At 37.2% G+C, this 18,605-nt stretch overlaps 1 protein-coding gene, 1 long non-coding RNA gene and 1 pseudogene across 4 annotated transcripts; 2 read left to right on the top strand and 1 right to left on the bottom strand.

Moving 5' to 3' along the window:
- The first annotated feature begins 1,027 nt into the window (after window positions 1-1,027).
- Window positions 1,028-4,498, top strand: LOC131336066 (uncharacterized). The gene is made up of 2 exons (XR_009202744.1): window positions 1,028-1,431; window positions 4,283-4,498. It is a non-coding gene; the product is annotated as an uncharacterized LOC131336066 (long non-coding RNA).
- Window positions 4,499-6,145: 1,647 nt separating this feature from the next.
- On the top strand, window positions 6,146-10,816 carry LOC131336065 (uncharacterized membrane protein At1g16860-like). 3 transcript variants are annotated; one of them, XM_058371697.1, is made up of 5 exons: window positions 6,146-6,454; window positions 7,634-8,582; window positions 9,358-9,513; window positions 9,764-9,975; window positions 10,383-10,816. In XM_058371697.1, exons 2-5 carry the CDS (start codon window positions 7,686-7,688, stop codon window positions 10,573-10,575), a joined length of 1,458 nt encoding a protein of 485 aa, XP_058227680.1. In that variant the 5' UTR covers window positions 6,146-6,454; window positions 7,634-7,685; the 3' UTR covers window positions 10,576-10,816. The 3 variants fall into 3 exon arrangements, with proteins under 3 accessions (XP_058227680.1, XP_058227678.1, XP_058227679.1); XM_058371695.1 differs by having other exon boundaries at window positions 6,147-6,454; window positions 7,625-8,582; XM_058371696.1 differs by lacking the exon at window positions 6,146-6,454 and adding an exon at window positions 6,561-6,810 and having other exon boundaries at window positions 7,625-8,582.
- A 559-nt stretch (window positions 10,817-11,375) lies between these two features.
- Window positions 11,376-11,900, bottom strand: LOC131336064 (protein translation factor SUI1 homolog; annotated as a pseudogene).
- Window positions 11,901-18,605: the final 6,705 nt, after the last annotated feature.

Below are 18,605 nucleotides of genomic sequence, written 5' to 3'. Positions count from 1 at the left end.
ATATAATTGAAAGGGAAAATGACGGCCAACGACGTGTATGATAATTAATAATTTTTAAGGACATCATTTTAATGCTGAAAATATTTTTGGCGAATATTAATTATTTAAACACATCATAAGCTGTCATTTTCCCTTTTTTCTTTACAAAATAGTTTCGAAATTGATATTCACATTTTTTTTTTGTTATTTGCACTTCCTTTTTCAAAGTGTTTTTTTATTTATTTACTAAAAGACAAAAAAAAGTGTCAATACCAATTTTCAATAGTTCGAGATAAATATTTACCTCCGCCCATTAGGTGGATTAATAAGTGTATAATAACAATTAAGTTCAAATATCAATACACTTTTTTTGAATATTGATACATTCTCTATCCATTATCCTATTTCAATTAGACGCAGGTTAGCATGTTTCATATTTTAAAAATCATTTCTTTGAAATATATTCTAATATAACTTGCTAAAATTACATCGTAAACCTCCCTGTGATAATTAAGGATTTTTTTGGAACATGTCAAAAAAGAAAGACAATGAAATTTTTAAAAAAAAAAACTCCCTTCTCTTTATTTTTTTGGAAAAAAAATTAATACTTTTTTTTTTACATTTTCTTCACATTTTTCTACTGCTTTTTTTTTTCCCCTTTCCTTACCGTTAATTCCAAACCAACAGTGCTACTTGCACATATTTTTGTGCATATATCATGCACATATATTTTTGTGGGGCCCATATCGGAATCCCACCAAATGATCTGAACCGTTCATCTTTTTTAAAATATTTTTTGGAGGGGTCCTGTAAATAATCTGCTCCAACGGATATCGGTAAGAGCTTTCTCATAAATCGTAAGGCAAAACAGAATGATTCGCTCTAAGATTTTTGAGAAAGCCCTTACCGATATCCGTTAGAGTTGATTTTTTACTGAAACCTTTCAAAAAATATTTTAAAAAATATGAACGGTTTGGATTATTTTGTGAGACCCTGATACGGGCCCCATAAAAATGTATGTGCATGATATGTGCACAAAAATCTGTGCGGGAATCATTACTGATTCCAAACAGACTGATCCAAATTCTCCAAATCATCCATCCGCAAACACGAGGAAGGGGAAAAGCTAGGGTTGTGGTTTACTGGCACATCTGACTGACGGAAATGGCGATGAGGAAGTTCTACAGCGAGATCAGGGGGCTGAAGGTGAGCGAGGTGCCAAATCACGTGAAGCCGATGCTCTCCATTGACTTTGTGAAGAACGCGGTCAAGAAGGGGTTGGACAACTACCACGCCAAGTACATCCAGACCAGCTCGATCGATCCTCTCTACCACGTCTGCTTTGGCGGCATGATCTTCTCCTACCTCGTCGCTCTCCCCGAGGAGCGACGCCACCTCGAGCATCAGCAGCACCACGCCAAGGAACACGGCGGTGCCCACTGATGGCCACTGGTACTTTCTCGACCATAAATTGCGTTGGTTAGATTCGACTCATTTTGGCTTGATCCGCGATTAGTAACCTAGAAACGATTGATAATTGAAATCTGGGGAGGGGTTAGGATTTAAAAGGACGGGTTTCAACGCGTGATGTGAATATGAAAAGCCGATAGCATTTTCTGAACCAAACTTTTCAGAAACATGACTTGCGTATTGCTGCAAAATACTTATTGCTGCAAAATACTCCCAAACGAAGGGGTGAATTTTGGCATTATACGTTGGTGGAAATGGAAGTTCTTGAACTATGGGTTAACTAATCTAAGACCTCATGTTTGAGACACATGATAAACAAATGTCTGGTTTTGTTATCGATCTGTGGTCTGGCGGTTAATTATGGAGTTCATAGGTAATTTTGTCACAGATAAAAGAGATCTTTTGTTTACTTTTGTACATTGGATTCCTAATACTACATTTGTATCTCCTATCGTGGCATACCGCACAAGAGAATATGTGTCGCCTGTTAAGCAATGGGGGTTCTTATTATTATTGTAATAGGCAGTATCTAATTGGAGCTATTGGATTGATCTTATTTCAACAGAGGGCCTTGTATGCCTCATGTGTCCATAAGTGTTCTATGCGGTTGTGTTAGTCAATGTTCTAAAAATCGCTAGGCACTAGTCAGCCGGAAAAGGGGCGCCTAGGTGTCAGACCACCGCCTAACGCCTAGGTGGGGACTAGTCAGCTGACTTTTAGAACACTGGTCTTACTCCTTCATAAACTGGTAATGCAGAAGGAAGGGTAGGTGACAGAATATGGAATTAGAGTTGTTTGTCAGTTGGTCAGATGAGACCTAGAATTGAAAGATGTCATTCAAAGATTGCGAGAGACAGTAGAGACTCTAGACCAAGGTCAGCCAGGTTGAAGGTTGGGACAATTTTGTTGCTGATGCTTATTTATTAAACAGGAGATAAGGAAAAAACAGGAAACCTTACTCTAGAAGTTTGGTGAACCCATGTTTCTGGTTGGAAAAGATGACCAGAATGGACTAAACTGCATGCTTAATTATTTGCCTCTCTGACTGTGCTCCCTGTTGGTGAAACAGTCCAAGTCAAGCTATTTTTGGGATATTGAAAAGTGAAATGTTTATGGCTTACTCTTCCAACTCATTCTGGGTTAGGGGGTTAAGCTACTGATTATTAGTCAGTTTCTGGGAAAAGGTTGCGGATATTTCCTCTTAAAAAGCAACTAATAATGTTGCATGACATGTATGAAGCACAAAACATTTTTTTTAATGTGGCTACCATTCCTTCGGAGATTTTGAAACATTTGAGTTGTATACTTTTTTCATCTTATACCTCTATGCTTTTTGTTGGAAGCAATACTATTAGGATGCACATGGTCTTGATCTGATGGCTGTTTCTCTTTCTCATCTTCATGACACAAAAAGGCTTTTGGTCCCTCTCTGAACTACCCATCCGATAGTCAGTTCTTATTTTGGGAATGTTTTCATGGGAGAAAGCTCGTTCTCTACTGATAAGGGGTCATGATATCGAATTAATGCAATGTTGATGGTTTATATGGTTCATAACCTTCTTAACATTTTACACGACATATAAAGTGAACGTGTGGATTTCCTTTCCTTGATATCAAATATCCAGAGGAATCGCTTTAGAAATTCATGAAAGTGTCATGCGACTCATGCCAGTGATTGACTGATTTTTAACTTCGTCAGGCTCGTCTTTTGTTAGTAGCCTTTGGCCTGTTGTTTCTAACTTCGAAACGGATACTGCGTAATGTAGTCCCCAGTTGTGGAGGCTGATAGGAGGGGTAGAACTGGAGGCAGATTCAACTGTGACTATTTGTGCACTAAGTGGCTTCTCTCATACTTGTAAAAGCAGATTAAAGGACTTTATAAAACTCTTTGATATTATAGGGCACAGCTTAGGGTATGTCCATGCTTATTAGTATCTTAATGTCTTTCAAAACTACATTATAGTGTAGTTATTTTAGATCTTTTGTATAGATATAATTGAAAAGCACTTTATGCTTGATATTCGGAAAAGGGGTGATTGCTTGGGTGTTGGTAAACAGTGCAAAAGTCGGGTAACTCAAACCTAAACTGAACTCAATGAGTTGAGAATGGCTGGGCTTGGTTTAGGCTGCCTGTGCTGTATGCTTGATCCTGGGCAATTCTGAATCCAGCTTAGGCTGGGCTTGGATAGCCCCAATCTGACTGGCATACCTGGGTTGAGTCCTTAGCCATGTTAGTGAGTTATTTAACCATTAAGCAGAAGAATATGCAAGAAGATATAAATGGGAAGATATGTTGCATCAGTTTTGCTGGGAAATGTAGTTTTGTGATATGATGGTCACTTGCAATATGCAGAATTTTAGAACTAGAAAGAAAATAGAATATTGAGTTTCTGAGGATTGTCACATTGATGATTCTATATCCAGATGCTTTTGTACATGTTACTATTGAAAGTGACCTTGTAAGTGTGTATGACATTTCCTGTTCTCTTGTGGAACTGATGTACCATCCTTGCGTGTCTATGTTTGTGTGCTCGTTTATAATAGTTTGTCCTCTTTATCTCTTTTCTTGTTCTCTTTTGGAACCGATGTACCATGTCCCTTGTGTGTGTATGTTTATAATAGTTTGTCCTCTTATCAATTAGCAAAATTGTGGAAACGTCTGCAGTATGGTAGTGATCTTGAGATTTACAATTTCCCAAATAATTGTGTTCTGCTCAGGAGCAATGATGAAATAGTGACATGCAAGCTATAATCTTGTCATCATGGCATTAACAATATCATAATGAATGGTTGCTCACGTCTTAATTTGTTTTTGTTTTCCTTTTGGCTGCAGCTTCGTCAAAGCTTGAGTGGTTGATTTCGTGAAGGACAAGTGTTGGTGTCCATCGATTGATTATGCTTCTTTTTTCTTTTTTCTTTTTTTACTTTTGGATGCACCCTATTGGATACTGAGTTGTACTGTGGGGCACAATTAACTGAGAGAATAAGTGTTTTTAAAAACTTCTTTTGTTATCATATTGACAGTATAAATCTGCGCGCTTTCAACCCATCAGCTGCAGTTGATATTTTTACATTATTGGTTTCCCATTGTCATTTATCTTGATATTCAGCTATGCTGCGGACGCTGCCTATTTTATGGCTCAATTCTTTGCTAGACCAAAAATAGTGTTATGGGCGACCTGTGTGGTGGACCCTCTTGGGCATGACCATTGGGGAACCCACCTGCCTGGAATGTCTGGATTTGAGTCAAAGTTAACCTGGTAATCCGGCAGGCGGCAAGGGAGGAAATATTTGTCCATCTCCATACCACGGGACCCGTCACCAAAATCTCACCGAGATGTACAAGTGGACATGAGACCCTCACAACCCAACCATTTTGTTCTAAGTAGACTCGAATTCAAAACCGATGGAGGGGATGGTCTTAACCTGGCTGCCTCAGCCATGCCATTTTATGGTTTGATTCACCGACTCTTCCGTATCACTTGGTGGGGTTCACCAAGTAATGTGACTTGTCACAGTGTCTGCTTGAGGGAGGCAGAGGATTGTCTTCCTTTGTTGTTACTTTTTTTTTTGCTCGACAATCCTTTGTTGTTACTTAACAAAACCATCAAAACAAGTATGTCTCGATTTGATTGCTTAGTTGACTTGAGGATAATCCTTGCCTTATCTTGTGAAGGAAAAGGAAAATATTCGGGTTATGTCCATTGTCACGGTCATCTGAAGGAAGGTGTGGCCAAGTGGACGTGAAATCTCCTTTGGTATCAAACTGGAGACATGCAGTTAATTGCCGTCTGCACTGAAAAGGAAGTACTGTAGCTGTTTATAGGAAGATTCGTTCCTGGTAGCCTGTCACTGCCTGGGTCCCCTTCTACTTGCTCGAGGTGGGATCTATGAAAGGAAGATTTTGATTTTGATAGATACTACTTAGATAAACTTGCCTCGGCAAACGTGTTAAGGAAAATTATAATACAAGGAAATTTAATGAATAATAAGAGTCGAATTCTACTTCCTCGTTGCACAACTGCTCAAATGCGTATATCTCGCCAAGATATTATAGCATAGAACAGTAATTTGTATGTCCTGTTTACCTCTGTAACAGTTCAACGTAAGATCTCTACTTACCGAAACTTTACTTTGTGCCTTATTTATTACTTTTTTAACTCATTTCCATTATTTGATCATGAATAAAAGGGATACAAGGCAATACTATTTAAATTGTTAGAATTACATTATCCTGACTCTCTCATAAGAATCTATTGGAAGTTAAGATCTGGGAGCTATTGGACGGATAAAGAGTAAAACTGTTGTCTTCTCCTACATATCTCACTCAATTGAGATTTGAGAATGCCATGAATGGTAGGGTACAAGATGGTTTATTTTTTTAAAAAAAACTAGTTTTTTCAGCAATAAAACGTTATCATGCTTGCTCTATTTTTTTAGCCCAAGAAAAACCATCTATAATAGCCTAAATAGCTTAACAAAAAGTAAAGAACCCCAGTAAACCTTCTGGCTTATCTTCTTCACCAATAAAGCCAGAGTTCCAAAAGTTTTTTTTAAAAAAAAAAAAAAAGGGGCAACTTTTTTAAGCTACTCCAAACACTGACAATTACAGTAGGGGGAAGTTGGAATTTTAGCAGAACTATAGGGGTGCAACTGTCATTGAATCAGCCATAGAACTTGAGGAGAGTGTGACTGGGAAGGTGGAAGGTGTGTTTCAATCTTTTCAAGTTTCAAAGAAAAGAAAAGAAAAAAAAAAAAAGAAGCCTGCTTTTTTGCTTTTCTTTCCTTTCTCTGTATGTATGTGGGTTTTGAGGGTATTTGCCGACGAGAAAGACAACCCACCAGTTTTGTTGCGGCTGTCTGAAGGAGAGAGGCAGATGGCGACGGGATCACGCCATTTTCTCAACTAACGTACGACCATAAACCCACCCTCCATCCATCTATCCATACCCACATCATTTCTCCAATCTCTGTCAGATTTCGATCCTAGTATCTTCTTCCTCAGGTACTTCCAAGCTCAAAAAATCTCCCTTTCTTTGCATCACTATCTTTTTCTCACCCGTTACTCCTACTATCAAATGGTGAAATGGGTATGCTTTCCTCTTTGATTTGGGATGTCGAAGTTAGTTGCTTTTGGATTGTGTCTCTGTCAAAGGTTTTTTTTTTTTGTCCCCTTTTCTGAAACTCGTCCAAAAGTTGGGGTCTTCAGATAGCAGCGTTGTAGAGTACACTAGGTGAAATCTATGATGTAATAATGCTGGGTTTGTGTGGATTCTGGAAAATGCTGGGTTTCAGCAAATGCACTTTGTTGGAGAGTTTGGTAGGCTTTGCTTTGGGATAGGCTATTTGCAGGCTTTAGCAGTGAGTTAAGCTTCTAGTTTAGCTTCTGATCTTTACTAATTTGTACGTATATGCTAGGTTATATGTTTCACTGCCTGTCTCGACACGCACTCGCATCTGGCTGTCTGTCTCATTATATCTGCTATGGAATTTTATTTTCTGGGAACATCGGGAAGTCGTTGAATTTATTTGCTTTCATTTGAGTGTGTTCTTACTAACAGAATCCGAGAATCTGAATTTTGTTGGTATTTTATGTTTTAATCGTGTGGCTGTAAGGTTTAACTGTCTGGTCTCTTGATTTTGTCCTCTTATCTTGTTGAATGCTCTTATCTCTTCGTACCTTGTCTTTAAAAATTTCCCTTCTACAGCTTATACTTTCTGACTTGGTTGAAAGGGTTCTTTCCTTCCAAGCTCCGGGTTTATGTTGTTTCTGCATTATATATATTATCAATAAAGCACCCACCAGATTATGTCCTTTATGGGCAGAAGTTTTATTTTAACCCAATTTATGTTAAGTCGGTAGAATGGGGCTTTAAGTTAAAAATAGAAATATTTTCTTATCACACCATATCATTGAAATTTACTTGATGTCGTAATCTTCTTTCTGATGTCGTGTTGTGATGAAATCCTGTGATCGCCTGCTACACGATGAAGTCTGCTCCAGTCCTCCTTTTATGCTAAGTGCATGGAGGATGCTTAAGAGATTTGTCAATTTCTCTCAGTTATGCGTTTTTGATGTCGAACTACTGCAGTATTTGTTTTGAGGTCGGTTTGGGGAAGTATCTTTCTTATTATAAAACATGTCTAAATTGAATATTCGTTTCATTAATGCAAGGGCCTTAAGTTTCACAAGTTGCACTACTAGGGGAATTTACTGCCTCGACGTGAAGAATCCCATGGGTTCCAGATTCCCATCTCATAAGCTCAGCAGCGGCCTGTATGTATCAGGAAGGCCAGAGCAGCCAAAAGAAAGGGCTCCAACTATGAGCTCAACTGCCATGCCTTATACTGGCGGTGATATCAAGAAATCTGGAGAACTTGGGAAGATGTTTGATATCCCTATGGAAGGTTCCAAGTCAAGGAAATCTGGACCTATGACTGGTCCTCCTTCGAGGACTGGATCATTCGGAGGTGCGGCTTCACATTCTGGACCAATCTCTAATGCTGCAGCTAGGGCTGGCTATACCACGTCCGGTCCTGTATCATCTGCAGGCATTTCTGGTTCAACTTCTATAAAGATGTCAAATTCTGGGCCCCTGAATAAACATGGTGAACCCATAAAGAAGTCATCTGGCCCTCAACCTGGTGGAGTAGCATCAGTGTCTCGCCAAAATTCAGGCCCTTTACCTCCAGTTCTCCCTACAACGGGTCTCATTACTTCGGGTCCCATATCTTCTGGCCCAATAAGTTCTTCTGGGGGGCCAAGGAAGGTTTCTGGTCCGTTGGACTCAATGGGGTCTGTCAAAGTACATGGTTCCTCTGTTGCTCACAACCAGGCTGTGACAACTCTTAGCCAAGATGATGAGTATTCCTTTGGGAGGAACTTCCCAAAGCCAATCCTCTGGGCAATAATTCTTCTATTTGTGATGGGATTCATTGCTGGTGGATTCATTCTCGGTGCAGTCCACAATGCTATTCTTCTCATTGTTGTTGTGGTTTTATCTGCAATTGTTGGTGCATTATTCACTTGGAATACTTGTTGGGGAAGAAAGGCCATCATAGGATTCATTGCTCGTTACCCAGATGCTGAGCTTAGAAGAGCGAAAAATGGCGAATATGTGAAGGTGTCTGGGGTACGTGCTTTCTTGTCTTGCCTAGACCTTGGTTTGTTCACCCTCCTCACCTTTCATTTGTGGCATGAACTGGAGATTTAGACCTTTGTGCATTTAGCTTATTTACATTATTCCTTGTTTAGTTTTTCAGTTTCCATGTTACTGATAGTCTGATAGAACTTTATAGACGAGTTTTAGGAATATAGCTTGGTGAATATTATCTCAAATTGTATGATGCTTATCAGATACTAATAGTTGACTGGAGCTATTTGTGATGCGAGTTTGGGAATTGTGATGAGAACATTTTTAGTTTCACACACGCGTTTTTTTTTTTTTTTTTTTTTACGGCAAAATAGCATTTTATTAGGGGAAGGGAAAGGTATCCAACCAAAAATTGGAACCAAGGCAAAAGGATGAGCCCAATGCAACACCTGAGGGTCTAAAAGCCCAGATATACAATAAACAACACAGAAAATCCAAAAGGCCTACAAGCCCAAATACAACAATGAGAATCCAACCCATAAGAAAATCCTAAACCTAACCCAACAGCTGCCTCCTCCCGCCACAAACAGAGCCGCCACCACCACCACCAGTTCACCACCGACATCCACCAAGCCACCACAGGCAACCCACAGTAAGAAAACCGAAGCCAGCAAACCCAAAACTGAGTTTTGTATGATATATTTGTGTGTTTGCGTTGGTCGTAGTAGTCTTCACCAGGTATACATTGCTTTCTTATACATGCTTAATTGACGGCAATTGGTAGTGTTGAAGTTGCTTAGTTTTATTCTTGAAGGTGGTGACATGTGGAAATATGCCCCTGGATTCGTCCTTCCAAAAAGTTCCTAGATGTGTCTATACTTCTACAAGTTTATATGAGTACCGAGGATGGGATTCAAAAGCTGCCAACCCTACTCATCGTCGCTTTACATGGGGGCTTAGATCATCAGAAGTGAGTATCTGAATATTAGCTTTGTAATATTGATTCTTGAAGGATAGATTTTCCTTCTTTATAATCTGAATACTATTACTCCTATAGTTCATGAATTATCAAGCAATTTGGATTGATTCCAAGTTAAATGTTCATGCCATAGATATATTTCCTCATTCATAATGGATAGAGATGGCTACTCTTGAATACTTACAACTTCAGGGTGTCCTGAAGATCTTGAAATGAACTTCTGGTTTATGTTTCTTCGCAGAGTCATGTTGTTGACTTCTACATATCCGACTTCCAGACTGGGTTGAGAGCATTGGTTAAGACTGGCTATGGTGCAAGGGTGACGCCTTATGTGGAGGAATCTATTGTTGTTGATGTCCACCCTTTAAATAAAGATCTATCTCCAGAATTCATGAGGTGGTTGGCAGAGAGAAATCTTTCGAGTGATGATCGAGTAATGCGACTAAAAGAAGGGTAAAATTTCTGTTCTGTTAAGGAGTACCTTCATTATTGTTCTATTGTTGATAGATATTGTAATCCAAAGCGATGAATCAACAGCGGTGCTTCAAAGGGGTGTGTGGAAATTAATTTTAGGTGAATGTTTCCATGTTTTGACTGAAAATCATGGGACATTTAAAACTTGCAATTATAGGTCATGTGCCCTTCCTTATGTACGAGCGAGCATGGGGCCCTTGGAATTTCTTTTATGTCGTAGCATAGTTGTAGCATAACGTCGTACCTGAAGTCTGAAATTGGATGCTACTTTTCAGTTCTAAGCCATCATTTTTTTACAGTAGAAGGTTTTGGGTTGCATGCATCAAGGTTTTTTTTTCGTTGGAGTGTGTTCTTGACCTTGTGAATTGCAATTTGTGCTTTGGTAGGTACATCAAAGAGGGAAGCACGGTTAGCGTTATGGGAGTCGTTCAAAGGAATGATAACGTACTTATGATTGTCCCTCCACCAGAGCCATTGACCACTGGATGCCAATGGGCTAAATGTATCCTTCCTGCTAGCCTCGAGGGTATTGTATTGAGATGTGAGGATGCATCAAAGATCGATGTTATTCCAGTGTAACTAGTGTGTGCATCGCTATGTAAAATACTGCTAGTTTGTTCTCTCCCTAATATATGTGGTGGCAGTAGAATGATGATGATCGGAAGCAATTACTGTGGCTGATGAAGTGTTTCTTCATATTTTTGTGCATAGCTAGTAGGATATGTTTCATTGTTTTCCATAGAGCTTGGGAAGGTGTTGTAATGGGAATGTTTGTGATTGTAGCAGTGGCGAAATTTTTATGAAGCGAAAGGTTGAGTTTCTCGCGTTTGCTGAACTGTGTAGGGGGGTAGCGCAGGTCTCTGAATCGTATGAAAACTTCAGATTTCATACAAAACGTTGATGAATTTTGCAGATTCGCCAGATGTGCAAGTTTTTTTCACTTTTAAAAACTTTGTTTACAAATCAAAGATATTTTCACCCGTGGGTGTAGAAAAGGGTAATCAAAATTAAGGTTGCTGTTTGTGTTTGCCATAACAAGGATTTAACACTAGGGCTGTTCCTGATCGACTTAATTCACTCTATTAACCTGTTTTTCTCAGCCACTTTGGACTACCTAATGCATATAAAGAATGTTCTCCAATATCTGTTTGTTTCCCTGTTCCATTTTTTACAAGAATAACTTGCAGAAGCTATCACATTCACCCACACTTTTTTGACACTCTGTAAAACATCAGTTCATTATCAATGAAGAAACTACGGATCCGGTTACACAGCACTGAGATTGCCATGTCATATTATTAAATCTAAAACAAAAGGTAAAACTACTACTCCACTTGATAGTACTTCAAACGAAAACAGACAGCAACTATAACAACCGTCTTATTAGATCACATATATGGTAGTGTAGGATTTAGCAACACCATGCGAGTGGACGCGAACACAAATGCATCAGTCCAAACCCAATGGTTTAAAAACCATGTATCTTTATCTGATCCTTCTTCGCAATGCCAGCCTGCACAAGGAAATTAGACACATTCTTCCGCTGATCACCCTGAAGTTGAATCACCTTGCCGAGCTCTTTGTCCTGCACAACGGTACCATTGCAACAGAACTACATCTTGAGATCCTTAAGGACCTTTTCAAAGCTGAACTCCTTCTTCAGACCTTGCACTGTTGTCTGGCTTTTCTTCCCATTCCTCAGCTGGATACGAATGTGAATGTACGCTTTCTCTACAGAGTCGTCGTTGGCCTCAGCAAATGGGTCGAATGTGGTGGGAATCTGGACGTCGAGATCAACCATGTACTTTAATTGTTTGATAAGATACTGGAGAATTTGATGTGAGAGATTTCGATTTAAGGGACCTTTCTTCTCTGAAGATACCTCTGAAACGCAAGAACGAAATACCGAGCCATTTTTGCCCACAATAAGTTTTCTTCTCCATCTCAAGTTATTTTTCAGCAACTTTTTTTTTCTTATTAGGTACTCTTCAATACTCTTTTCGCTTACTTAGTATATGTTTGGGGCAACTATGACTCTTCATTACTTTTTTCGAGGTGTATATGAATTAATTTAAAATTTTAACAGCACAGCACCTCATAGAAGGGGAACAACACTTTGGTTTTAACTTGCATAGTTCGATCAATTCATTCTAAAAATATTACTAGCGTTGAGCCCGTTCCATATACAAAAACATAACCCAAAAAAATGTGAATCTTCAACTTTTTTATTGTCCTGTCTCAAACGGACACAACGCTAGCATTGCATTGTACATCCTACCCTCCCATAGGAGAAATTATTCGATGCCCTTGGGGCAACACGTCATTTTGGACAGGTGTTGCCTCACACCAATTAAAATCTGCCCCATGTTATCATTCTGACACATCAACTCCTCTCAATGACCATACACCCAAGACAAACGGAAAATCAACGGTGTTAACATCTACAAACTTACCCTGTCTTGTCAGATGTCCTTGTTATTCTCTCTCCACCTTTAATTTTCATTCACATTTTTTCCCTTCATTTTAAACTCTATTTCCCTTTTTTTTTGCCCAACTACTTAACCAATATGAGAAAAGCCTATCATAGGAGAAAAAATAAATAAAGAAAGAAAGAAAAAAAAAGTCACTCTAAGAAAAGAATACCCACAACGCAGGTGAAAAGATTTGAACTCCTGACCTTCTAATGAGATGCAAGAGTCATGATCAACTAAATTAGCCCTAGTTGGTGAGAAATGGTTGATTAGGGGGAGGGAATAGAAAGAAAGAGACGTGGCGGGAGGGGTGAATGGAGAGCGAGAGAGACATGGGAAGGAAAATTTATTGGGTGACTTAAGACAACTCCAAAGAATAATTGGGTGGTTGTATCTAATATATAGTTTCCACAACCGTGAATTAATTTGAGTTAATTTTTTTGCACTTCAAAACTATACTGTAATTCATAAGAGGAGATATTAGTCTTTCTTGAAAAAACAGGAGCAACAATTTCAGATATTCGTTTCCCCAAAGGGCAACACGTCATTTTGGACGGGTGTTGCCTCACACCAATTAAAATATGTCTCATGTTATTATTTTGACACATCAACTCCTCTCAATGACCAAACACCCAAGACAAACAGAAAAGCAACGGTGTTAACATCTACAAACTTACCATATCTTGTCAGATGTCCTTGTTATTCTCTCTCCACCTTTAATTGTCAGTCACATTTTTTCCCTCCATTTTAAACTACGTTTCCTTTTTTTTTTATCCGGGCCAAAGAATACCTCTGCAGCTCTGCTTCTAGTTCTTGAGCAAAATGTAGACATTTTTTAATTTTGATGTCGTTAACATCCACCTACATCTGTCTTATTAATTTTGATGTCCTTGCTATTTTCTCTCCTCTTTTCATTTTTTCGGTCACTTTTAGGCCATGCTTCCGGTAGTAATTTGTGAAAAAAACGTAGACATTTTTAGAATAATATTGTTCACATAAATTACATTTTTTCAATGACAAGTTAAAAAACACAAAATAAATATTATGACAAGTTAAAAAATACATTACACTTCTCCAATCATTACACTTTTTCAATCATTACACTTTCTTTATTCTTTTTTAGCAAAAAAAAATATACACACTTTTTCAATGACAAATTAAAAAACATAGAAGGAGCGGATATCAAAAAAGGAAGTACGAAAATGACTCCTCCAAGATTAAATACCCATTCTCCCAACAATTTGGTATTTTTTTATTATTTATTTTTTTATTCATCATGTTATTTTGTATGAATTAATCACCTGTCTCTCGTGTCTACAAAATAAATATTATGACCCAAAGAAAAAAGAAGCTCAGTAGATACGAAAAAGTAAAAAACAATTGCTATTGTTGTCGCATTATATGAACTTTTTTTAATTTTAGTCCATATTTTTATACTTTTCTAAATCATCTCATCGCTACTAATGATTAATTCCAAAAATTATGACAAAAAATAATAAAAAATTGCAAAAGATAACAAATACCAAAAAAAGAAAAAAAATACTCCCTCCGTCCTGTGAAGTTAGTTCCCTACGAAATTACGTTCAACTTTTAAGCTTAAAAATAAGGTACTTACCGAAATAATCATTTTGATCGGACATCAATAAATACAAAAAGTATTTTTCAAAAATTTGTTTCTTTAGATACTTAGAAATATTCGATGAAGATAATTTTTTATAGCCTAAACTTTTTAACAAGCTCTACAAAATGAACGATTCGGATGCTTCAATTAAGTGATCAGTGTGCACTTATAAATCAATGACATGTTAAAAATAAAAATGTTGTTTTAAAGTTTTACTCCCTCCGTCCTTTATTTAGTGTTCAGTATTCTATTTTGGGTCGTCCCTTAATAAGTGTCCATTTTGTAAAATTATGGGGTAAAAGTTGGTACATTATCTATTTTGTCCCTAAAAGTATATTTCATTTTGAAAAGTTTGTGAGTAAAAGTGTAATGATAATAGGTAAGTATGGAAAGTGGAGGAAAAAATTGATATGAAATGTGTAATGATGATATCTTTTTAATAAGTAGTTGGAGTTATGAAGCAGGACACTTAAATAGGGACGGAGGAAATATGTTTTTGCGTAGACATTGCCATTAGATCATAATAAAACTTGAAAAATTCTAAAATCAGTCCAATAAACTGACAATAGCAAGACCGATAAAACTTTAATGGATCCCTATTTCTATTAAATGTCATTTTTTTTAACGGAAATTAAATGTCATTCAACCACCGGAACTAAGTATTTTTTGAGCTCAAGAACTAGAAGCAGAGGTATTCTTTAGTCGGGCAAAAAAAAAAGGGAAACGGAGTTTAAAATGAAGGGAAAAAATGTGAATGAAAATTAAAGGTGGAGAGAGAATAACAAAGACGTCTATCTGACAACACAGGGTAAGGTTGTACAGTAGATGTTAACACCGTTGCTTTTCCGTTTGTCTTGGATGTTTGGTCATTGAAAGAAGTTGATGTGTTAAAATAATAACATGGGACAGATTTTAATTGATAGGAGGCAACATCTATCCAAAATGACGTGTTGCCCCCGGGGCAACAAATAATTTCGAGTACTGCTATGGGTACCGACGGTACCCATAGGGAAAATGCACCGACGGCCACCGGACGGCCGTCTCCGGTCACCGGACGGCCGATCCGAGCCGTCCAAAAATTTTAAAAAATAAAACCGAGTGGCCTTACGCGAGAATCAATGGCATCCGAGGTGTGTAGGGTACTTGATCCGAGCACCCATTTTTCGTGTATATTTGTATATACGTGTATATACACGAAAAAAGGGTACTCGGATCAAGTACCCTACACACCTCGGATGCCATTGATTCTCGCGTAAGGCCACTCGGTTTTATTTTTTAAAATTTTTGGACGGCTCGGATCGGCCGTCCGGTGACCGGAGACGGCCGTCCGGTGGCCGTCGGTGCATTTTCCCTATGGGTACCGTCGGTACCAATAGGATTTCTGAATAATTTCACATTCATTGGACATCGGGTAACGCTGCTAACGCAGATGCACCGACAACAGTCGTGGGAAAAAAAAAGAATTTGATGTGAGAGATTTCGATTTAAGGGACCTTTCTTCTCTGAAGATACCTCTGAAACGCAAGAACGAAATACCGAGCCATTTTTGCCCACAATAAGTTTTCTTCTCCATCTCAAGTTATTTTTCAGCAACTTTTTTTTTCTTATTAGGTACTCTTCAATACTCTTTTCGCTTACTTAGTATATGTTTGGGGCAACTATGACTCTTCATTACTTTTTTCGAGGTGTATATGAATTAATTTAAAATTTTAACAGCACAGCACCTCATAGAAGGGGAACAACACTTTGGTTTTAACTTGCATAGTTCGATCAATTCATTCTAAAAATATTACTAGCGTTGAGCCCGTTCCATATACAAAAACATAACCCAAAAAAATGTGAATCTTCAACTTTTTTATTGTCCTGTCTCAAACGGACACAACGCTAGCATTGCATTGTACATCCTACCCTCCCATAGGAGAAATTATTCGATGCCCTTGGGGCAACACGTCATTTTGGACAGGTGTTGCCTCACACCAATTAAAATCTGCCCCATGTTATCATTCTGACACATCAACTCCTCTCAATGACCATACACCCAAGACAAACAGAAAATCAACGGTGTTAACATCTACAAACTTACCCTGTCTTGTCAGATGTCCTTGTTATTCTCTCTCCACCTTTAATTTTCATTCACATTTTTTCCCTTCATTTTAAACTCTATTTCCCTTTTTTTTTGCCCAACTACTTAACCAATATCAGAAATAAGCCTATCATAGGAGAGAAAAAAAATAAAGAAAGAAAGAAAAAAAAAGTCACTCTAAGGAAAGAATACCCACAACGCAGGTGAAAAGATTTGAACTCCTGACTTTCTAATGAGATGCAAGAGTCATAATCAACTAAATTAGCCCTAGTTGGTGAGAAATGGTTGATTAGGGGGAGGGAATAGAAAGAAAGAGACGTGGCGGGAGGGGTGAATGGAGAGCGAGAGAGACATGGGAAGGAAAATTTATTGGGTGACTTAAGACAACTCCAAAGAATAATTGGGTGGTTGTATCTAATATATAGTTTCCACAATCGTGAATTAATTTGAGTTAATTTTTTTGCACTTCAAAACTATACTGTAATTCATAAGAGGAGATATTAGTCTTTCTTGAAAAAACAGGAGCAACAATTTCAGATATTCGTTTCCCCAAAGGGCAACACGTCATTTTGGACAAGTGTTGCCTCACACCAATTAAAATATGCCCCATGTTATTATTTTGACACATCAACTCCTCTCAATGACCAAACACCCAAGACAAACAGAAAAGCAACGGTGTTAACATCTACAAACTTACCATATCTTGTCAGATGTCCTTGTTATTTTCTCTCCACCTTTAATTGTCAGTCACATCACCTCTGCAGCTCTGCTTCTAGTTCTTGAGCAAAATGTAGACATTTTTTAATTTTGATGTCGTTAACATCCACCTACATCTGTCTTATTAATTTTGATGTCCTTGCTATTTTCTCTCCTCTTTTCATTTTTTCGGTCACTTTTAGGCCATGCTTCCGGTAGTAATTTGTGAAAAAAACGTAGACATTTTTAGAATAATATTGTTCACATAAATTACATTTTTTCAATGACAAGTTAAAAAACACAAAATAAATATTATGACAAGTTAAAAAATACATTACACTTCTCCAATCATTACACTTTTTCAATCATTACACTTTCTTTATTCTTTTTTAGCAAAAAAAAATATACACACTTTTTCAATGACAAATTAAAAAACATAGAAGGAGCGGATATCAAAAAAGGAAGTACGAAAATGACTCCTCCAAGATTAAATACCCATTCTCCCAACAATTTGGTATTTTTTTATTATTTATTTTTTTATTCATCATGTTATTTTGTATGAATTAATCACCTGTCTCTCGTGTCTACAAAATAAATATTATGACCCAAAGAAAAAAGAAGCTCAGTAGATACGAAAAAGTAAAAAACAATTGCTATTGTTGTCGCATTATATGAACTTTTTTTAATTTTAGTCCATATTTTTATACTTTTCTAAATCATCTCATCGCTACTAATGATTAATTCCAAAAATTATGACAAAAAATAATAAAAAATTGCAAAAGATAACAAATACCAAAAAAAGAAAAAAAATACTCCCTCCGTCCTGTGAAGTTAGTTCCCTACGAAATTACGTTCAACTTTTAAGCTTAAAAATAAGGTACTTACCGAAATAATCATTTTGATCGGACATCAATAAATACAAAAAGTATTTTTCAAAAATTTGTTTCTTTAGATACTTAGAAATATTCGATGAAGATAATTTTTTATAGCCTAAACTTTTTAACAAGCTCTACAAAATGAACGATTCGGATGCTTCAATTAAGTGATCAGTGTGCACTTATAAATCAATGACATGTTAAAAATAAAAATGTTGTTTTAAAGTTTTACTCCCTCCGTCCTTTATTTAGTGTTCAGTATTCTATTTTGGGTCGTCCCTTAATAAGTGTCCATTTTGTAAAATTATGGGGTAAAAGTTGGTACATTATCTATTTTGTCCCTAAAAGTATATTTCATTTTGAAAAGTTTGTGAGTAAAAGTGTAATGATAATAGGTAAGTATGGAAAGTGGAGGAAAAAATTGATATGAAATGTGTAATGATGATATCTTTTTAATAAGTAGTTGGAGTTATGAAGCAGGACACTTAAATAGGGACGGAGGAAATATGTTTTTGCGTAGACATTGCCATTAGATCATAATAAAACTTGAAAAATTCTAAAATCAGTCCAATAAACTGACAATAGCAAGACCGATAAAACTTTAATGGATCCCTATTTCTATTAAATGTCATTTTTTTTAACGGAAATTAAATGTCATTCAACCACCGGAACTAAGTATTTTTTGAGCTCAAGAACTAGAAGCAGAGGTATTCTTTAGTCGGGCAAAAAAAAAAGGGAAACGGAGTTTAAAATGAAGGGAAAAAATGTGAATGAAAATTAAAGGTGGAGAGAGAATAACAAAGACGTCTATCTGACAACACAGGGTAAGGTTGTAGATGTTAACACCATTGCTTTTCCGCTTG

The sequence above is a fragment of the Rhododendron vialii genome, chromosome 8a (assembly GCF_030253575.1).
Source record: "Rhododendron vialii isolate Sample 1 chromosome 8a, ASM3025357v1".
Classification (NCBI taxonomy): Eukaryota; Viridiplantae; Streptophyta; class Magnoliopsida; order Ericales; family Ericaceae; genus Rhododendron; species Rhododendron vialii.
Note: the sequence above shows the minus strand (reverse complement) of the source record. Positions and strands in the feature narration are given on the sequence as shown.